This window comes from Scardinius erythrophthalmus (assembly GCF_964197995.2).
Source record: "Scardinius erythrophthalmus genome assembly, chromosome: 10".
NCBI classification, from domain to species: Eukaryota; Metazoa; Chordata; class Actinopteri; order Cypriniformes; family Leuciscidae; genus Scardinius; species Scardinius erythrophthalmus.
In genome coordinates this window covers 22,361,878-22,385,842 of record NC_138230.1, presented here as the reverse complement: position 1 = coordinate 22,385,842, position 23,965 = coordinate 22,361,878, and the positions used below count along the sequence as shown (strand labels likewise).

At 38.6% G+C, this 23,965-nt stretch overlaps 1 protein-coding gene across 1 annotated transcript; it reads right to left on the bottom strand.

The window, feature by feature from the left end:
- Window positions 1–4,960: 4,960 nt before the first annotated feature.
- On the bottom strand, window positions 4,961–6,901 carry LOC308697354 (protein FAM200C-like; the record flags this gene model as incomplete). The annotated part of the gene is made up of 1 exon (XM_081376536.1): window positions 4,961–6,901. One exon carries the CDS (start codon window positions 6,899–6,901, stop codon window positions 4,961–4,963), a length of 1,941 nt encoding a protein of 646 aa, XP_081232662.1.
- Between the last annotated feature and the right edge of the window lie 17,064 nt (window positions 6,902–23,965).

The following is a 23,965-nucleotide window of genomic DNA, read 5'->3' as shown; positions in this document are numbered from 1 at the left end:
AAACACTTCAACTGTAAAATGTAAGCTATAATACCACTGTTGTCCACTAGAGGGAGCAGCAGGATTACGCATGATCTTTTAATTCGCTTCAGTATTGGAAATAAACAAATGCTTTAAGAAGCAATCTTTTTTATTATGATGTTTTTTTTTTATTATGATATTTGTATATATATATATTTTTTTTTTTATTATGATTATGAACGGTTTGATTGACATTAGTGATTCTTGAGGCAAAGTTGTTCAAGATGAGGAGATGAAGATATTTTCACAATATCACATCCTAAAAACATTGAAAACATATTTGTCTTTGTGTGTGTGTGTGTGTGTGTGTGTGTGTGTGGGGGGGGGGGGGGTTGTGTGTGTGTCTGTGTGTGTGTGTAAGCATGCTTAATGGAAAGAACATGAAGAAACTGCTTTGTTTTACTGGTGGATAAAAAAGTCTTTCAAATGAAAGTGAGTCAATTAGTGGTCTTCTACTGTCCTCTGCAGGACATTCTACTTAATAAAATATTTTCATCTGTGCTTTTGCATTAGTTTTTGGACTATATCAAATTACTTGCATGAAAATCACCTATTATAACACAGTCATGTTTTGTCAAAGTTTATCACTTCATTTTTACTGAGCTCTCAGTTTGAACAATTCTGCCTCTCAGTGATTAATTTGAAATCTGAAAATGGTGTTATACAGAGGAGATTTGCAATTATCATTTTGTTACCTATCTTTTATTTTAAATATCTCCATCTACAACAAAATGTGTGTGCATGTGTGTGTTCAAGCATGGTTAGTGTATTAAGTATTATTGTTTAAGTATTATTGTTTTCATTTACATTTTAACCACCAGAAGAAGAACACTCATTGGTTCATTCTGCTCACTAAAATATTATTTTTAAATTTTTTTTCCATTTGAAATAGTGTTTAAACTTAATAAAATCATTAAAATAACATTTCAAATCATATTTTGTCTGTTTATAAATCCCACAGACTCACATTGGCTGCAATACTAATGTTTTTGTAAAACACAGACCTGATAGTCTAATCTGTGTGTATTGTGCATATATTATTGATATTATTACTATTGCAAATCATGTTATTGTAACTCATATCTTAATAGAATATTATTTGTAATTTTAATTCTTTATTTCTTAAGTGTTTTTTTTTATGATTACTACAGATATTATCACCAAAGATATCAACTACACCTTCACTTTTAGTATTGACACGCTGCACACACAGCACAATCACACACTCACTAATGCATTCAAATAAATGTAATCTTACTGTGCTACTTTATTTGTACATGATTAGAATGAACAGAAATCTAAGAATATTTTTCTTCTTTTGTTAAAGCCATTTCAGACTCCAAGTAAGCATTATATTACTAATCATCTATTTTAAAGGTGCCATACAATTGAAAACTGTATTTATCTTGGCATAGTTGAATGATAAGAGTTCTGGACATGGAACTGACATACCGTGAGCCTCAAACACCATTGTTTCCTCCTTCTTGTGTAAATCTCCTGTTTGCAAAAGACCGCTGAAAAATGAGTGAATCCCACCATAACACCGACTGTGACGTTGGAGTCAGGATCATTAATATTTATACCCCCCAAATTTGCATTTTCCAGTCCATGTTCTAGGCCAGGCAGTGTTAATGTGGACCTGCACAGCCGAATCATCAGAAGATCTGCAGGTATTGTGAAGAAGCAAGCAAGGACAATAGTGAAAATGGCAGATCATGGATATAAATGTTATGTCTGAGGCTGTGCTGTGGATTTGAGAACTTTTCATTCCCTTCCCACAAAACTGTCAACAGGCATGGTTGATGTTTACAACAGGATACCTCACCATTTTAATTCAAAGCTGTTAGTTTGCTCTTAACGGAGGCCGATCAGAACGAAACTCGATGGGCATGTTCGACTCGTGGCCCTAGAGGTCTGTAAGAATTTTGAAAAATCAGCCACTAGTTGACGCTAACAGGTTTTACGGCTATGTAATCACGTGATGCATATCATTTGATAGATCTCCTCATACTGAACAACTTTGCCTCAAGAACTACTGCTGTCAATCAATTTGTTCATTAAATACTTGCTATTATGTTAAAAACCTACTTTTGCGAACTAGTCCTAGGTTTTTCGCCCGATCGGAAATATACCAGTGCAGTACAATTCTCTGGAAGCTCTAGATTATTAATTATATAAAAAACTTTAACTTTACCCATTGGGTAGCCATAACAGGATCATTTAGAAAATGGGTATGGCAAAAAACACTCAAAAGCCTGTAAATCCTAAACAAAAACTCAGACAACTCACTAAACTGCCTTATGTGCTTAAAGACCCTAAATGCTTGAACCCCGCTAAATGCTGCTTGCAGCTTTAATTATTATTATTATTCTTCTGCCGTAAAACGCATCGTGCAGCCCAAACCGTAAGGGCTGGAGACTTGAAACTTTGCCAGATGGTAGTACAAAAATCGAGGAGAGGTTCAGAGATTATGACCCCGATTGGCAAATAGGTGGCGCTATAACAACCAAAAGCGCGAAACTGCTCATAACTCCTAGAGCGTATGTCGTAGACTCAAGTGTCTTATATCATTGGAAAGCTGGAAAGGTGATGAACAAAACGTATATCTCCGATTTCATTTCCGGTATGGAAATTTTTCCGCCATTTTGAATTTTGTCAAAAAACTACTTTTGCTAATTTGTCCTAGGTTTTTTGTCCGATCGGAACCAAACCAGTGCAGAAATGTTCTATGGAGTCTGAAGATCAATAATTATCAAAAAAAATTCGAAATTTCGATTCAAGGTCGCTAGGGGGCATAAAATAAACATTGTGGGAGGAGCCTATTTTACTAAAATGGCTATAACTCAAAAAGTAAATGAGATAGCTTAACCAAACTCGGTACACATGTGTATGGGTTCAGTCTGGGGTCACAGTAAAAAAATCGCGACGATTGAACAATAGGTGGCGCTATAACATGGAAAAAACATGAAAAGGGCTATAACCACCTGACCGTTAGTCCGATTGACTTGAAAATTGGTATGCAGTGTCTTGGCCCTAGGTGCCATATATGTCTATGAGGACATTGGCGTATCTCAAAAAACATGGCCGCCATTGGCCAATGAAGTTGAGCACCTATTAGACAAGGTTAACGGAGGCCGATCGGAACGAAACTCGATGGGCATGTTCATCTCATGGCCCTAGAGGTCTGTAAGAATTTTGAAAGAAATCGGCCACTAGTTGGCGCTAACGAGTTTTATGGCTCTGTAATCACGTGGTGTTACACTCATCCACACAATATGCATATCATTTGATAGATCTGCTCATGCTGAACAACTTTGCCTCAAGAACCATTGCTGTCAATCAAACCGTTCATTAATTATTTGCGAATATGTTAAAAACCTACTTTTGCGAACTAGTCCTAGGTTTTTCGCCCGATCGGAACCAGACCAGTCTAGGACAATTCTCTGGACACTCTAGATCAATAATTATCGAAAAAAAGTTGAACTTTTGCATTTGGATGGCTGTAATAGGGTCATTTATAAAATGGGCGTGGCAAAATACATTAAAAAGCCTATAAATCCTAAATGAAAACTCAGAACTTCACGAAAATCGGTGAGCATATGTGCCATAACATCATTAACAAGCATGCAAAATTTCATAAAGATTGGACCAAAGGTGGCGCTATAACTGTTAAAAAGCTTTAAAACCATATATTTCCTATAGTACATTGCCTGTATTGGCTGTAAATGGTCTTTTTCATCTATTATGTCAGAGGTTACATGCTTGCTAAGTAAAACCTGATAACTTTTGATGCTTTTGTGCTTAAAAACCCTTTAAGGCCTTAATAGCTTGAACCCCGATAAATGCTGCTTGCAGCTTTAATTATTATTATTATTCTGCCGTAAAACGCATCGTGCAGCCCAAACCGTAAGGGCTAGAGCATTGAAACTTTGCCAGATGGTAGTACAAAAATCGAGGAGAGGTTCAGAGATTATGACCCCGATTGGCCCATAGGTGGCGCTATAGCGACCAAAAGCGCAAAACTGCTCATAACTCCTAGACCGTATGTCGTAGACTCAAGTGTCTTATATCATTGGAAAGCTGGACGCCTGACGAACAAAACGTACATCTCCGATTTCATTTCCGTCATGATAGATTTTCCGCCATTTTGAATTTTGTCGAAAATCTACTTTTGCGAACTAGTCCCTGGATTTTTGCCCGATCGGAACCAAACCAGTGCAGAAATGTTCTCTGGAGTCTGAAGATCAATAATTATCGAAAAGAAGTTGAAATTTCGATTCCTGGTCGCTAGGGGGCGCAAAATAATCGTTGTGGGAGGAGCCTATTTTACTAAAATGGCTATAACTTAAAAAGTAAATAAGATAGCTTCACCAAACTCGGTACACATATGTATGGGTTCAGTCTGGGGTCACAGTAAAACAATCGCGACGATTGAACAATAGGTGGCGCTATAACATGAAAAAAACATAAAACAGGCTATAACCACCTGACTGTTTTTCCGATTGACTTGAAAATTGGTATGCAGTGTCTTGGTCCAAGGTGCCATGTATGTCTATGACAGGGGTCGGGAACCTTTTTATCTAGAAGAGCCAAACAAACTAAATATTTAGAGAATTTTTTCAAAAGAGCCGCAGCAAAGTTTACACTTGTGTATTAAAATACATTTGTGAATTTTTATGTAATAATAAATGCCGTAATACAACCTACACTGGTAGTAGTTCTGGTAGTTATATAGTAGGTGGCAATAACAATGTTTTTATTTTAATTTTATTTTTACTCCGTTACACCCAAGCTAAGGCTGCTACACACAGTACATAAAAGCACTATATTTTGTTCACTGACATAGTGCTGGTTTCTTGCACTCTGAGACACCACAAAAATTGAGAAACGGGCATCATAAACAAGTGTTTAACAAGAAGTTTATTGGACCCTACTTACATTAATGAGATTTCTGTTGCTGCATATTTTTGCTGAGTGCTTTGTAGTTGGGGTCGTAACTGGTGAGATTCAGCTTCATGCAGGCATTCAGGCTTTCATCCGTCAACCTTGAGCGCAGGTTGTTTTTGATGTTGTTCAGATGTGAGAAGGACTGTTCGCATGCATATGTTGAGCCAAACATCGTCAGCAGAGCAACACTGACACGATGCATTGTGTTGAAAGTGGCTGGAAGTTCGTTCCAGGTTTTCAGGATGAGATTGTCTTCGCGTTGGAGTTTTGTCATATCTGCCCACTTATGTTGCTTTGCTAGTTCTGCCCGCTGACGAGCAAGGCTTTCCAGTTCGGAATTCAAAGTTACAAATTTTGACACCCACATTTCCGACACTTTCAGTTCAGCAGCTTCCAGCTCAAAATCTCCAATGGAGATGCCAGGGATGACACTCAGGTTTTGTGCGTCCACGGTGCACACATGTGGATGAGTTATCACTTTGAACAAATCGGCATGTCTGCGAAAGTCCGCAAAACGTGATTTGAATGACATCAGTAAATCAGACGTGAAGGCTGCGAGCTGCCTGAGGTCGAAATGATGAGCGGGGTCCCTCGCTAAGCAATCCTCTCTGTATGCTCGCAATGTTTCGAAGTGCAGGAGACGGCCACTTTCAATGTCCCTGATAAACAGCTCCAGCTTTGTTTCAAATGCAAACACTGCCTGTTGCAGGGACAATATTGTGTTTCCAATGCCCTGCATTTTCACATTGAGGTGGTTCATATGACGTGTAATATCCACCAGGTAGTGAAACTTCAGGAGCCACTCAATGTCAGTGAGCTCGGGATGAACATTTCCTTTCTTTTCCAGAAATCCCCTCACTTCATTTAAACAGGCAGCGAAGCAGGCGAGCACTTTTCCCCTGGATAACCAACGCACATTGCTGTGCAGTAGCAGCCCTGGATAATTACTCCCCACTTCATCCAACAGGGCTTTAAACTGGCGATCATTCAAAGCTCGCGCCACAATGAAGTTCACAATGCGAACAACCAATGACATCACTTCGCGAAGTTCCTCTCCACACGACTGAGCACACAGTGCCTCTTGATGCACAATACAATGAAAGTTTAAGATGGGCCGCTTTTCTTGCTCACACAGAAGGGCAACGAATCCTTTATGTTTCCCTAACATGCTGGGTGCTCCATCAGTACACACAGATATAAGTTTATTCAGTGGTAGCTTTTTCTCTGCAGCAAAGTCGATCAGAGATTTTAACACATCCTCGCCTCTTGTTGTGTCTTTCATCGGCAAAACAGCGAGACTCTCTTCACGCACTGTATCACCCGTCACATACCGCCCGACTATGCTTAGCTGTGCTATATTGCTCACATCGGTAGACTCATCCAAGGAAAGAGAAAAGTAACTACCTGAGCTTATTTCGTTGATCTGCATCTCCTCTATCTGACGAGCCATCACGAGTGAACGATCATGAACAGTTCTTGCAGACAAAGGCATGTCTTTGATTTTTTGGATAATTTTATCCTTGTTCGGGAGGTCGTTAAACAGTTCTTTAGCCACACTGAGCATGCAACCCTTAATATAGTCTCCATCAGTAAATGGTTTCCCACTCCGCACAATTTCCAGAGCGCCAGCAAAGCTTGCAGAATTCAGATTCCCGCCTTTATTAGTCCATGATAGCAACTGCTGCTGTCCGGTTTCCATTCTCCGCTGAAGCTCAGCACAAGCTTTTTTCCTGCATTCCCCACTGGGATATTTTGCAGCGAATGCTGCATGGTGCGTCTCAAAATGTCTCTTTACATTGGACTTTTTGAGCGACGCAATACGTTCATTGCAAATGAGACACACTGCGGACCCCGACTTCTCCACAAACGCAAAGTGATCCGTCCATTCGGGCTGGAAAGAACGGTAATCGTCGTCTTTTTTTCTTTTCGCCATATTACTCTCGTTGATGATGATTTTTAATTTAGCTAGCTAGGTAACATTAGTTGTTAAACTTGATCTGGACATGATGCAGGCCTAACCACCACGTCGTCCAATAAAAATTCAGCTCTCTGAAAGGTAGGCTTGTTACAGGCCAAAATGCCGCTGTCAATCATATTAAGCTGCGAGTCTCTTATATATCTAAATATTATACACATATTTTATTTAATTTTACACATTCACACACAATTATAAATTAATCAAGTATGCTAATAGTTTAAAAATAATTTTATCATCATGAATGTATCAGGGTGTATTTTCAGGCAACATTTGAAAATTGGAGAGCCATATAAAATCCCGAAAAGAGCCATATATGGCTCGCGAGCCATAGGTTCCCGACCCCTGGTCTATGAGGACATTGGCGTATCTCAAAAAACATGGCCGCCATTGGCCAATGAAGTTGAACACCTATTAGACAAGGTGAACGGAGGCCGATCGGAACGAAACTCGATGGGCATGTTCGACTCATGGCCCTAGAGGTCTGTAAGAATTTTGAAAGAAATCGGCCACTAGTTGGCGCTAACGAGTTTAATGGCTCTGTAATCACGTGGTGTTACACTCATCCACACAATATGCATATCATTTGATAGATCTGCTTATGCTGAACAACTTTGCCTCAAGAACCATTGCTGTCAATCAAACCGTTCATTAATTATTTGCGAATATGTTGAAAACCTACTTTTGCGAATTAGTCCTAGGTTTTTCGCCCGATCGGAACCAGACCAGTCTAGGACAATTCTCTGGACTCTCTATATCAATAATTATCGAAAAAAAGTTGAACTTTTGCATTTGGATGGCTGTAATAGGGTCATTTATAAAATGGTCGTGGCAAAATACACTAAAAACCCTATAAATCCTAAATGAAAACTCAGAACTTCACAGAAATTGGTGAGCATATGTGAAATAACATCATTAACAAGCATGCAAAATTTTATGGAGATCGGACCAAAGGTGGCGCTATAACTGTTAAAAGGCTTTAAAACCATATATTTCCTATGGTAAACTGCCTGTATTGGCTGTAAATGGTCTTTTCCATCTCTGATCATATAATTTTCATATCATAATGTTCAAAACTAGTGCAATACAATTCTCTGGACTCACTAGGTCAATAATTGTCAGAAAAAGTTGAACTACTTCATTTGGATAGTTATAATAGGTTAGCAAGTATCCCTGAAAGCCTATATCTCTTTAATGAATGACTCAGACCTTCTTAAAAAGCCAGTGAAATATCACTCTGAACATGCATGAACATTTTCAGACTGATCGGACAAAATTTGCCTCTATAACAGTTAAAAAGGTGAAAATTATATCAATATAATGGCATATTAAGCCAATAAGTTGTATTTTACTGCCCCCTGCTGTTTAAAATAGTCATTTTGTCATATTGTTCTATAATTTATATTTAGACTGTATAAAATCACTATTTTAACATTTACAATTACATTTAGTCAAAATCCATCTGTTAAAGTATTAGTATTGACAGTTTGATTACATCATATAGTTCAAATGTCTGTATCTACAACATTTGTGTGTGTAGTCTTAGGTTTCTGAATAAATTCTGAATCTTCTGATTAATAGCTTACAAAGACTTTGTGAAATGTTTATAGATCATTCAAATATATTTTTATTATGACATATCCCAATAGCATTGAAAAAACAACAACAACATTTGTCTTTGTGTGTGTGTGTGTGTGTGTGTGTGTGTGTGTGTGTGTGTAAGCATGCATTATTGAGTTAACATGGAAAAACTGGTTTGCTTTAGTGCAGAAAACTGGTAAAAATAATTAAATTTAAAGTGAAACTGAGCCAATAAGTGGTCTTCTAGTGCCCTCTGCTGGCCATTCTACTTATGAAGTCTTTTCACATGTGCTTTGTGCAAATCACTTATATAACAATAACTATTATAACACAATCATATTTTGTCAGTGTTTATCACTTCATTTCCAATATCTTACATTAAGACTCCACCCATTACAGTAGTAGCCATTTTGAAAAGTACAGTATTCCGTTTTTTCGCTACTCCTCCTTCAAAATTGGTCTAATTTTGTCCAAACATATGCTCAAATGATCTTTGGACTGAGCCGCACAGAAGTGAGTGAACAGATTTTTTTTATTAATCTATGTTCAAAAGTTATGATGTCGCAAACTTACCAAGGTCCACCAAAAATCGGCTAAGAGGCTGTATCTCGGCCAAAGTTTGATTAATCGAAACGAAAATTGGTACACTTCATCGGAAGCACGATCTGAGGTTCCTTGCCAAAGTTGGGAACAGCGCCACCTACGGGTCATGAGATATGAAAAATGGCTATTTTGGCTAATAACTTTTGAACAGTTTGTCAGAAAATCATAAATGTGGTATCTATGGATTCCTTGCATCATGCCAAATCCGTGGATACCGAATTATCCAAGATCGGATGAACCACGTGTCCGCCATTTTGAATTTTGTCATAATTTGCAATAACTTTTAAACTATTTGACATATCTTCACAAAATTTAGTATGGAGCATCAACACAATGTCCTGAAGGTCCATGAGAAGATTGAGCACAGCGCCACCTAGTGTTCCAGAGATATAAGGTCTTTTGCAAAAACGCTTATAACTCTTGAAAACATTGTTCAAATTTTGATTTCTTTATGTCACTACGTTCTTTGGCTTATGCCAATTCCGACGACATCTCATTTGTCATTTTCCAACAATGTGACTGTCTGCCATATTAGAAACAAATGAAAAACAGTTTTTTCGCTACTCCTCTTTCAAATCTTGCTCAATTTTGCCCAAATTTTGATCAGATGTTCTTTGGAGTAAGCCGCACAGAAGTGAGTGAACAGATTTTTGATATTCGCTACCGTTCTCAAGATATTCGTCTCCAAAGTTGACCTAGCCTGTGTTTGTTGCCTTATGCTTGTTAGCTTAGCATAATCATTGGTTAGCATGCTAACCAGATGCCAATTAGTTCATGCGTTCATGACATCAAGGCTAGATTATTGTAATGCTATTATGGGTGGTTGCCCTGCACGCTTAAACTACAGCTGGTCCAAAATGCAGCAGCTATAGTTCTTACTAGAACCAGGAAGTATTAGCCCGGTTCTGTCAACACTGCATTGGCTCCCTATTAAACACTAAGTGATCAGCAATATTTTAAAATTTATACAAAGCACTTAATGGTTTTAGCTCCACAGTACTTGAGCGAGCTCTTAATGCATTATAGTCCTTCACGTCTATTGTGATCTCAAAATTCCAGCCAGTTGATAATACCTAGAATATCAAAATCGACTGCAGGCAGTAGATCCTTTTCCTATTTAGCACCAAAACTTTGTAACAATCTTCCTAACATTGTCCGGGAAGCAGACACAATCTGTCAGTTCAAATCTAGACTAAAAACACATCTCTTTGACACATAAAACATTATAGACTTTTATAATTCAATGTTAGGCTGCATAGTTTAGGTCAGCCGGAACCGGGAACACTCCTCATAAATCCTGATGTACTTGTTACATCATAATGAGGATGGCATCTACACTAATATTAGTCTCTCTGTTTATCTGAGGTTTACTGAAGTCAGCTGGATCCCGGCCGTATCCAGATCAGATGGTGGACCTGCACCTGGATCCAGCCATGACGCATCCCTGAAGTGCCAGCCTCATCAGTCCTGTGAAGGCCTCATCGACACGACCAATCTGACTTCTGACCTGTAATGCTGCCTGGATCATAATCATACACTGTTCGCTCGTTGGCCAGAGGAGAACTGGTCCCCGACTGAGCCTGGGTTCTCCCCAAGCGGCAACATTCTGATCTGAAAAATGAAGCCTACCCGGAAGTGCGAAAAACTGCAATACATCGAAAATCCGCTAGGGCGAGGTCCCAAAAGGGAGCAAATGTCCATAGCCCCCATGTTAAAATGTCCGTTTTCACAGCATAAATTCATGTTTTTACAGGTTGGTCCCATGGACTTATTGTATTTTTCGATAGGTTCCGAGTGCCTGACAAGCATGAGGGCTGTGAATTTTTTTCTAACTCGTTAGTTTAGATCGTATTTAGATATAAAATGTATGACAATAAGGGCGTGGTTAACTTTGATTGACAGCTTGATTGACAGCTGACAAGGCAGCGCCACGGAGAATGACAACATAAGCGCCATTTTTTAATACAGCTGACATATAATACTACTATTTCTGTATCATGAAATGTAGTTAAGAGTTTTTCAGGCATATGTAGTTGTTTAAAGCTCAAATCTGTGGTTTATTTATAAAGATTTATGAAAATTGTATCCAGTTGTGAGATCCAGCGATGACCGGGCGCTCGGCGTTCATGTACCCCGCCTGGAACAGCCTTTCCTCGGCTAGTCGTTCTGAGGTTTGCCGCTGACTCTGGCGTCTCTGTAGTGGTTAAACATGAGATATAATTCGTCTTGTCTATATCTAATGGGCGATTTTTGGTCTCGTAAATCTATAATTTGTTCCCTGGCCAATCGTTTTGGCTGAGGGGAAGTTTCATAACTTTATAAGCTATTTAACTTTACCGTTGTATGGTTAACTTAGACTAGATCGAGCGCTGACTTTGTATGTTTGACTGAATTGTTTGCTTTATTTGTATAGCTTCTTGTAACTTTACCTTTTACTTATACTTTTATAATAGCTAATATTGATAAAACTGAAATTTAACAAAAAGAGACTGGGTTGAGTTTTGTCATTTTAAATTTTAATACAACGAATATGATCTGTAATGTTGTTTACTGCAACATCTGTTGTTTAGTACAAATGCACATAATGCCTGGACCATATTAAAATGTTTAATATTTTTATATTATATTTAAAACGAAAAGAGGCAGGTTTGTGTTTTATATTTAGTTTTTTTTATAAATAGGCAAACGTTATGTGCAGTGAATATAATCAATACGCGTTGCCTGAACCACATTTGTGTGGCTATAATGTTTAAGATTTCTTTAAATGAAAACGAAAAGAGTTAGTATGGTGTTTTATAACATATTTCGTTGCCTAAAATATACACAGAGATAACCGGAGCAGCAGAGCGAGCTGAGTGACGCGCGCTGCGTCTGAAGGTGGGCGGGTTTAGGATTTCCCAAGATTTTCCAAGATGGCGCCGCCCATACCCCCATAAACGGCTTCAAACCCGTTCTTCAGAAAGTCTATGGGTGACGTCACAGACGCTTTGTCCATATTTTTTACAGTCTATGGTTCTCCCAAGGTTTTTTTCTCCATTCTGTCACCTGATGGAGTTTTGGTTCCTTGCCACTGTTGCCTTGGCTTTTGGCTTGCTTAGTTGGGGAAATTTAATATTCAACAATATTATTGATCTCCCTTAAGGTGAGCGATGACAATTTTCTTCTAGAAACAAACTTTGTTGTATTATTTTCATGTTATCACTGTGAAGCTGCTTTGATACAATCTGTATTGTAAAGGGGTCATATAATGCCATTTTTGTACAAGCTAATATGATTCTTTAGGGTCTAAATTAAAAGTTTGTAATATTCTTTAATTAAAAATTCTCATTAGTATTGAAGGAAAACACTCATTTTACCTGGTCAAAAACAGCTCTGTATTCAGCACGCCGTTTAAGTGCATGTGTCTTTAAATGATAATGAGCTTTGCTCACCCCGCCCCTCTGTTTTGTGTGTACACCGTTTATTGTATTAACACAATAACCATAACGCGTTGTTCATTATAAACGTGGGATTATGAATTATATTGAAAACGTAGTATATGGAAAACATGCCGTAATGTACCCTGAGTGTAAACAGCCGCATTCATCGTGAAGCGTGCTAGCGATTTGCAAAGATTAATTTAAATATTAATATAAAGGTTAATAAAAAGTTACTCACTTTTTCTTCTGGAGGTGCAGCAGGAACACGAACAGTTGGTACCGATCCTTTTTTCAGGAGCAGCTTCTTAGCAAAACCAGCTTTATATTGACCTCGTTTGTAAAGCAGTCTGGTGTGTGAAATGATTCGCGCAAACATGAAAGCATTGACGTTGATCGTGGGGAATATTCCCTTCGAAAACAAACTCAGCCACCGCGTCTTCAGCGGTTTGGATTTAGGAACATCAAAATGATGCTGTGTTCCTTATTGCACCCAAGAACAGAACACCACAATCGCTTAGACGCCATTCTGCTCATAGACAATGCTCCAGGCAGCGTATCAACAATGACCGCGCCGGTCCGCGTGGAGTATGATTGACAGCTCGCTTACGAGCGAGGGCGGGTCTGTTGAAATGCTGCTGTCAATCAACAATCGTGGGAGGGGCGTCCAACCGTGTGACGTCACATGGTCGAACGGCTTGATTTGAGATGGGGGAAAACACATAAGAAGATTTAAAAAAAAAAACACTGGATGGATTATCATAATTTTATGATGGTTGTGTACAGGCACTGCCAACACATTTCAGTACAAACAACTTGTAAAAGTGCATGTACCATTATATGACCCCTTATTGTAAAAAGCGCTATATAAATAAAGGTGACTTGACTTACGCTACTTTCGATGTCACAAGTAGCGTTTAGGTGCAAATAGACTGCGTATGGCCGTTTGGCCGGAGCTAGAATTTTACTTTGTAACGTTTATGATGGATAGGTGCACTTTTATGGACTTCAAAACAGAAAGTCATTCACTGCCATTTGTTAAAAAACAAGGACACCATTTTGAAATACCAAGCTTAATCAGAACGACGTCTTCAAGAAAATTATGCGCACACTTTATTTTCTAATGAAGATCTCTGTTGTGTTCCAGTTGTTGCAATAACCAAGTGAGTTCACATTCACATCTGTCAACTGTCATTCTGACTGTCATCTGAAAACTCAAGTTCACGTCCTGAGATATTCACCTCAGAAGAAGAAATACACACACATATACATACATATACATACATATATATACATATATATATATATATATATATATATATATATATATATATATATATATATATATACACAGTGAGGAAAATAAGTATTTGAACACCCTGCTATTTTGCAAGTTCTCCCACTTGGAAATCATGGAGGGGTCTGAAATTGTCATCGTAGGTGCATGTCCACTGTGAGAGACATAATCTAAAAAAAAAATCCAGAAATCACAATATATGATTTTTTAACTATTTATTTGTATGATACAGCTGCAAATAAGTATTTGAACACCTGTCTATCAGCTAGAATTCTGACCCTCAAAGACCTGTTAGTCTGCCTTTAAAATGTCCACCTCCACTCCATTTATTATCATAAATTAGATGCATAAAGACACCTGTCCACCCCATACAATCAGTAAGAATCCAACTACTAACATGGCCAAGACCAAAGAGCTGTCCAAAGACACTAGAGACAAAATTGTACACCTCCACAAGGCTGGAAAGGGCTACGGGGAAATTGCCAAGCAGCTTGGTGAAAAAAGGTCCACTGTTGGAGCAATCATTAGAAAATGGAAGCTAAACATGACTGTCAATCTCCCTCGGACTGGGGCTCCATGCAAGATCTCACCTCGTGGGGTCTCAATGATCCTAAGAAAGGTGAGAAATCAGCCCAGAACTACACGGGAGGAGCTGGTCAATGACCTGAAAAGAGCTGGGACCACCGCTTCCAAGGTTACTGTTGGTAAAACACTAAGACGTTATGGTTTGAAATCATGCATGGCACGGAAGGTTCCCCTGCTTAAACCAGCACGTCAAGGCCCGTCTTAAGTTTGCCAATGACCATTTGGATGATCCAGAGGAGTCATGGGAGAAAGTCATGTGGTCAGATGAGACCAAAATAGAACTTTTTGGTCATAATTCCACTAAACGTGTTTGGAGAAAAAAGAATGATGAGTACCATCCTAAGAACACCATCCCTACTGTGAAGCATGGGGGTGGTAGCATCATGCTTTGGGGGTGTTTTTCTGCACATGGGACAGGACGACTGCACTGTATTAAGGAGAGGATGACCGGGGCCATGTATTGCGAGATTTTGGGGAACAACCTCCTTCCCTCAGTTAGAGCACTGAAGATGGGTCGAGGCTGGGTCTTCCAACATGAAAATGACCCGAAGCACACAGCCAGGATAACCAAGGAGTGGCTCTGTAAGAAGCATATCAAGGTTCTGGCGTGGCCTAGCCAGTCTCCAGACCTAATCCCAATAGAAAATCTTTGGAGGGAGCTCAAACTCCGTGTTTCTCAGTGACAGCCCAGAAACCTGACTGATCTAGAGAAGATCTGTGTGGAGGAGTGTGCCAAAATCCCTCCTGCAGTGTGTGCAAACCTGGTGAAAAACTACAGGAAACGTTTGACCTCTGTAATTGCAAACAAAGGCTACTGTACCAAATATTAACATTGATTTTCTCAGGTGTTCAAATACTTATTTGCAGCTGTATCATACAAATAAATAGTTAAAAAATCATACATTGTGATTTCTGGATTATCTAGATTATGTCTCTCACAGTGGACATGCACCTACGATGACAATTTCAGACCCCTCCATGATCTCTAAGTGGGAGAACTTGCAAAATAGCAGGGTGTTCAAATACTTATTTTCCTCACTGTGTGTGTATGTATATATATATATATATATATATATATATATATATATATATATATATATATATATATATATATATATATATATATATATATATATATATTTTTTTTTTTACCAAAACATATCGTATGCCCTCAGAACATTTGGAAAATATGGCATGAGTTGTTTAATCATTCTGTGATGTTTGCACCTTTTTTGTTATAGCTTGAAGCTGGTCACTATTCATTCCCATTACATAGGAGTGAAAGATCCTTTTGTAGTCTGAAAACAGATCATATAGCATTAGAACATCACCAGGGTGAGTACAAAAAGGCTGAATTTTCATTTTTGGGTGAACTATCCCTTTAAAAGGAACACGCTGACTTATTCACCATATCCCCCAGAGTTAGATAATTCCATACATACCCTTTTCATCTCCGTGTGTGCCGTAACTCTGTCTGACGCACCCACCGCTAGCCTAGCTTAGCACAAATACTGGAGGTAAACAGCTCCATCTAGCCTACTGCTCCCAATAACATGAGATAACCAATAACCATCACATGAGACACAGCCATCTTCGAAACTGGGAACTATATTCTCAGAAGGCAAAGCACTGCTTGGGCGGAGTGATTAGCGCAACACCTGAAAAGCACCATTGTTACTTCCTTCAACAAAACCAATGTGACTCCAACTCTGAGCAAACTCTCTGCTCCTCACCACAGGGCTTCTCAGGTGCTGCGAGCAAATCACTCCGCAGAAGTAGCAGTGCTTCACCTTCTGAGAATATAGTTCCCAGTTAAGTATGTATACGGTTAGAAGATGGCTGTGTCTCATGTGACCTTGTTATTTGTACACGCTGTGACTATGCAAATCACAACATGTCACTAGGAAAATATTGGCGTTATTTTGTCAATTATTGGGAGCAGTATGCTAGCTAGAGCCTTTTACCTCCAGTCTTTGTGCTAAGCTAGGCTGGCGGTGAGTGCGTCAGACAGTTACGGCACGCACAGAGATGAAAAGGGTATGTATGGACCTATTTAACTCTGGGGGATACGGTGAATAAGCTAAAGTCCCAAAAAGTTGGCGTGTTCCTTTAAGTGAACAGATACAAAAACAACAAACTCAAGTTATAAGTACATCATCTCCTTTACACTTCTAATTTGAGGTGTAGGCTACCTTTGGTTTACTTGTTTCCATTTCATTAAACATCCAACACTCTGAATATCCTTCATTTGTATTTTGTTTTGTATCAAGCTACTTACCAGCATTCATGTCCATTGTACAATAGTCCAACAGAACACCAAACAAAATCCCATTCCACAGAATATGGGGCCAAAACCGTTTGGCTGCACACCTCTACCTTGCCATGTTTGCTAAAATATAGAGCTGCACGATCAATCGTTAAAAGATCGCAATCTTGATTCAAACACCCACACAATCTTATTCCCTGTGTCTATTAAATCTTTGACAAAATCATACCAGGACTTTCAAATCTGTGTCCGCGCTGCCGCTGAGCCAGAGAGAACAGTTGTAATGTTTAGGTATGAAATAGCTTCACAAACAGTCTTTTCAACCAGTATTGTTATATCTGTGTTAAAAATATTCAAATAATCACATAAATACTGAGATAAGTTAAGATATAAATACTGATGTCTATGAACTATGGCAAATTACCTTTTGAAAGTAACTTGGTGCTTTAAACAAAGATTGTATCGATTACATTGTTAAACCACTAGGCGACGTCAAGTCACTGTTAAAAATGTATTTGGCATTGAATCATTCGTTCAAGAGGTTTAAAAAAATTATTAATCCAGAAATTAATGAAACAAGTGAAGTACTTATTTAAAAAAAAAAAAAAAAAAAACATTTTAAATAAACATGCAGCAATGAATATTTCATCAGAAGCGTTACAAATTGCATGTTATTTTGTTTAGTTCTGTTAAGTTTAGTCTGTTAAGAATAGTGGGAGAAATGTGATCTCTATGTGAAACAACAACAAAAAAAATTGTGATTCTCAAATTTATCCATAATTGTGCAGCTCTACTAAATGACAAAGGTAGGAGGTATCTGATCACATGAAAAATAAGGGGCATGTCTAACAACCACCTTATTGCTTCTACCAACAACAATAGAAATGAAACCTAAAACAAATAAACAATATTAAATATTTTACATAATCCATTGCAATATATCATAATTATAATAAATAATCAATCCACCAGTGAACTAAACAATTCCTTGCATCAAATATAAATTTGGCTCCTACACTCACTTTGACAAATGTGATCTTGCAGGTGCACTCGTCACTGTTGAGGTTGCGAATGACAACATCACCGTAGTGCTCGAGCCATCTGTCCGGACTGAATACGTTGTGGATGCAAGTTACCACTTTATTCCACTCATAATGATCACCGTAGCTGAAGAGGAAAGATCATGATCAGATAAGAAAAAAACATCAGATACAAACTGGCTTGATTATTTTGCCCATTCATGTTTGGAATCTAGTACATAATGAATGTACCCTTCTGAATCTACAGTGTATTGCAATCAGAAAATTGGATGCTAAATAAAACTAATATATGTAGAATATTGAATATTGAATTAAAGTTCAAAAAGGTACTTTTAACATCTCTCCAAAAATATGAAAGCAAAATAAAATGGCTACATAATCTCAGCTACACATTTTCAGTAATCTCATGTCCTATTGTTCATTAATTTCTGCAAACATGTCTAGAAGCAGATGTTACTATCAGAGAGCTCAGTTGAACTATACTCACTTTGGTAGAGTGACATTAACCATTCCGGTTGAAACTATTTCCACTGACTTCCCCCAGAACTTATACTTCCATCTCTGGTCTGAAAATGTAAAATGAAAGAATAAATGAATAAATGAATAAATGAGAATTCTATTTGAGGTGTGCAATTTCATTAAGTAATCTTTATTTGAAAGAATTCACTCTTTTGCACTCTTCTTGTCTCAAAAAGACTTAATTGTTAATGATTTTAACATCCACATAAATAAAGAAAAATATGCATTGGGATTGGCATTTATAGACATTCTGAACTCTATTGGAGTTAGACAATGTGTCAGGGCACACTCTTTTTTCGTAATTCTTAAGAAAGAAAATTGGATTTGGGCCACTTTTGCCTGCAGTGTGAACGTAAATAGTGATTATCACTGAGTTTAGCATTTAATGTCTAATGACTGGGTAAAAAGTAGTTAGCAATTTTTATTTATTGCAACCTACTTTTTTTTACCTAGTCTTCAAAAACGTACTGGGCTCAGGGCAGCATTAAATGCTAAACTCAGTGACTATTAGTCTTTTACACCTAAAGTGTACACCAGACAGAGATTTTAATCTACATCAGGGATAACCTTCAAAAACAAAACAAAAATTTTTTTTAGAAAGTAGTTGCAGTTTCCCAAATTATAGTGGTGAACCTATTTTGGAAAATATTGCGCTTGGGTTTATAATGCATTTTTTTCCTCACACTTTCGTACCTACAATGTGTTTGACTTATGGTAAGTCTTTGAAGTTGTGAATTAGGTTATGTAGTAGACGATGTAGTTCCATTTCAAAGCAGTGACTTATGGGAATTGTATTTCTAGTAAATAGGACCTCACATGCACATTTGCATTGTTGTAGTATACTGTAGGTATATATAACACCAAAACGTCCTCTGTGCTCGAAGATTTCTTTGCTTGTCCCTCAGAATTTTTACTTGATATGTGTACAAGAACAATTACTACAAATTGCTGAACACTTTTAGTTTTTGATCTTACTACTCTGAAGGGATTGAAGGACACATTTGTTACGTCTTTTAAACGGTACGGCTCACTTAAATATTATCACCATGGTTGGGGTTCCAAGCGAACCATAACTAAACTAAAATGTGACGTGTAAACACTGCAGATCACTGACTGGTCAGAGAGAATAGTCAGCATCACTGGATTTGCAACACGAGACACCAAACCTGCTAACAGCAACAGTCACCGAAGTATCATTTGTTCGCACAATTTTTTTAAAAGACTTGCTTTAAACGACCGCCGCACGCAACTTAAAATAAGAAATGTCGTTTTAGAATTAAGTTACTTGCTTAATAATTTGTTCCAGAGGCATAATCACCAAAAAAAATGTAGAAAATATAGTAAAACTGATAAATGCAATGCACTTATGCTGAATTTGCAAGGGAAAAATAATATATAGCCACGTTTCTACCGCAGAATCTTTCCCCAGGAATTAAGAACTTTGGGGTGGTACTCTAAGTTTCGACCGAAAGAACCAGGGTCTAAACTGAAGTTCCAGGTAAAAATTTCCCCCTCAGAAAGTCCCTGCTGGTGAGGTAGTATTTTTTCAAAGTTCAGGAACTTTCAGGGCTGGGACTTGGGCGGTGAACATGCTAATTGGTTGAGTTCACGCAGCATTTTGATTGGTTGACTCCATGCAGCATTTTATTTCAACCACCATTTGTTAAAGTCTGTTGCGGTGCGTGCAATAAGAGTTGTATGCTATTCGAATCAACAATGGAGTTTTTGAATCAACAAACGAGTCAACAAACGAGGTTCAGACTTTATTAAGCTTAAATTCAGAGGATGAAATCCAGCGGGAACTGGAAAATAGCAAAATGTTAAGGCCGCCGTTGAGAATTCTAGTAATCCTGCACTCTCAAGATACATGATTTATTGTAAAAAGCCTGGCCATAAAATATCTGTTTTGTTCTTAACCCTTTTAAACCGGCTGTGTCGTCGCCGACACATCCAACCAAGCTGTATTCATGTTACGCAACTCTTCAACCGTTAGCACAATTAAAACAATTCAAAACAATTTTCCGTCAGCAAATGACAGCAGCTTTCTTGCAGAGCGGGAAGGAAGGTTTTGAACAGAGATACTCTAACACAGTTAGAGTGTTTTGGATTGCATACAATAATAAAAGAAACAAACAAACATGGTGAATGAAGAAGACAGCAGAAGAGGCAATTGGGATGATTTTTGATGAAACTTGGGAGGCATCTGAGCATTTCTTTTTTACGCATCTTAGCATGTGGTGTGTGCATGTGTATGTGTGCGTGCATATGTATGCATGCATATGTATATATGTGTATGAAAAAAAGTCTCCAAAGTGAAAACTGTGCAACCCAGTATACCCAATATATACACTTATATATACACACTGTAACCCAATACATACATTGAACAAAATTATAAACGCAACACTTGTTTTTGCCCCCATTTTTCATGAGCTGAACTCAAAGATCTAAGACTTTTTCTATGTACACAAAAGGCCTATTTCTCAAAAATAGTTCACAAATGTGTCTAAATCTGTATTAGTGAGCACTTCTCCTTTGCCGAGATAATCCATCCACCTCACAGGTGTGGCATATCAAGATGCTGATTAGACAGCATGATTATTGCACAGGTGTGCCTTAGGCTGGCCACAATAAAAGGCCACTCTAAAATGTGCAGTTTTATCACAGAGTACAATGCCACAGATGTCACAAGTTTTGAGGAAGCGTGCAATTGGCATGCTGACAACAGGAATGTCCACCAGAGCTGTTGCCCGTGAATTGAATGTTAATTTCTCTACCATAAGCCGTCTCCAAAGGAGTTGCAGAGAATTTGGCAGTACATCTAACCGGCCTCACAACCGCAGACCACGTGTAACCACACCAGCCCAGGACCTCCACATCCAGCATCTTCACCTCCAAGATCGTCTGAGACCAGCCACCAGGACAGCTGCAGCAATCGGTTTGCATAACCAAAGAATTTCTGCACAAACTGTCAGAAACCGTCTCAGGAAAGCTCATCTGCATACTCATCGTCCTCATCGGGGTCTCGAACTGACTGCAGTTCGCTGTCGTAACTGACTTGAGTGGGCAAATGCTCAAATTCGATGGCTTCTGGCACTTTGGAGAGGTGTTCTCTTCACAGATGAATCCCGGTTTTCACTGTACAGGGCAGATGGCAGACAGCTTGTATGGCGCTGTGTGGGTGAGTGGTTTGCTGATGTCAACGTTGTGGATCGAGTGGCCCATGGTGGCGGTGGATTTATGGTATGGCCAGGCGCATGTTATGGACAATGAACACAGGTGCATTTAATTGATGGCATTTTGAATGCACAGAGATACCGTGACGAGATCCTGAGGCCCATTGTTGTGCCATTCATCCACGACTATCACCTCACGTTGCAGCATGATAATGCACGGTCCCATGTTGCAAGGATCTGTACACAATTCTTGGAAGCTGAAAACATCCCAGTTCTTGCATTGCCAGCATACTCACCGGACTTGTCACCCATTGAGCATGTTTGGAATACTCTGGATCGGCGTATATGACAGCGTGTTCCAGGTCCTGCCAATATCCAGCAACTTCGCACAACCATTGAAGAGGAGTGGACCAATATTCCACAGGCCACAATCAACAACCTGATCAACTCTAAGCAAAGGAGATGTGTTGCACTGCGTGAGGCAAATGCAGGTCACACCAGATACTGACTGGTTTTCGGACCCCCCCGGACCCCCCCAATACAGTAAAACCACACATTTTAGAGAGGCCTTTTATTGTGGCCAGCTTAAGGCACACCTGTGCAATAATCATGCTGTCTAATCAGCATCTTGATATGCCACACCTGTGAGGTGGATGGATTATCTTGGCAAAGGAGAAGTGCTCACTAACACAGATTTAGACAGATTTGTGAACAATATTTGAGAGAAATAGACCTTTTGTGTACATAGAAAAAGTCTTAGATCTTTGAGTTCAGCTCATGAAAAATGGGGGCAAAAACAAAAGTGTTGTGTTTATAATTTTGTTCAGTGTATGTATTATAGTTTTTTCAACTTTGAAGTGTTAGATTCTTTCGTTCGTGATTTTTCAGACACCTATTATAGCTTCAGGTTCTAAAGGGTTAAGAAGAAAGAAATACTTTCAAAACCTTTTGCTTTAGTTACTAAACCATTCATAGATGACACTCTTAAAAAACGCCCCTTGTCTAGTTCTTGCGGTAAATCTGTTGAACGGTGTGTAAATTGTACTGTTGATGATACGCCCTTTATCACTAAATGCAAAGTGTCCGTGCCTGGTCCTCAGAAAACTGTGCCAGCGCATATTCTTAGAGATACTGGAGCTGTGCAGTCCTTTCTTTTGTAAGGAATTTTGCCTTTGACCTCTGAAACTGCTACTGGAACCCATGCATTGGTACAAGGCTTTGAGATGGGCTTTGTTAAAGTGCCTTTGCACCTAATTCATCTTTCCTTAGTGATAGTATCTGGCAATGTTGTAGTTGGTGTTTGTTCTGCACTTCCAGTACCTGGAATTGCATTTATTTAGCTGGGGTGAATATTTGGGGAAAGTGGTATTGTAGCTCAGTCGATAGTAGTATCTGTACCCAAACAATCTGATGTTGAGAAATGAAACAAAGAATTCTCTGAGTTGTTTTACTGCATGTGTTGTCGGTTAGATCGGTTTCAGTCCAAATGAAATGGGTGTTTGGGAGTCACAGTATGGGGGCCTACTGCTATTTTAGCTGATGAGTGGTGTACATTTAAACCTCCTGAAAAGTTGTGCAACAATTGTTTGACAGGTTGGTGGGTGATTTGGCATTAGCTTTGTTACCTCTTCCTCCTAACTTGCTTCAAGCTAAGTTTACAGGACCTTACAATATAGCTAAAAGCCTTTTAGATAATTATCTGCTGAATACCCCTGACCGTCAGAGGAAAGTTCAGGTTTGTTACATTAATTTGTTAAAATCTTATGCATCTCCTGTTTTTGTTGGTGTTGTGACAATGTATGACCCTTCTAGTCCAGAACAACAGTCTGTGGTTTCTTTTATTTTATCCAACAGCATAAGTGACTCTCCTCCAGAAAATACTGATGAGGATGGGAATCTTCCTACTCGAGGGAAAGTAGTCGTCCTGACTGATTTGCCCTTCATCTGTCTTGTTTGGCAGAGAAAGAGAGGAATGACACCACTGAGTTGATGTAATTACCTTCTCTCACTTCCTCTTGGGGTTTCTTTACCTCTTGGGGAGCTGTCATTGTGTGTGGGAAGGATTTGTTCAGGATACTGTATTTTAAAGATAATTTTGTAAAATCGAAATAATTAGATTGGCAAGGGTTTAACAACGTTTTTCATGCTTGTTCAATTAACCATAAACTATTATTGCAACAGGACTTGTGAAACTGTCTTTAAGACCGTATACAGGTGGTAGATAATTAACATCAAAGTTAAAATGACTTGGACACTAAAGAACCCTTTCCTTCTGACTCTAAAAAACACTAGGAGGGTCCAGGGTCCCTGATCACCTGTGTGAACATGCCATTGTCCTGATGCAGGGAGGCATGATGACTTTAAGGTTAAGGTGTAAAGGAAGGGTCAACAGTGTAATTACAGAAATTAATAACATATGTAATTATGTGCAGAGATTTTAGTACAATGGCCCTCATTTATCAAAAGTGCGTACACCAAATTTCCAGCGTACACCGGGCGTACACCCAAAACCACGGTGACTTTGAGATTTATCAATATG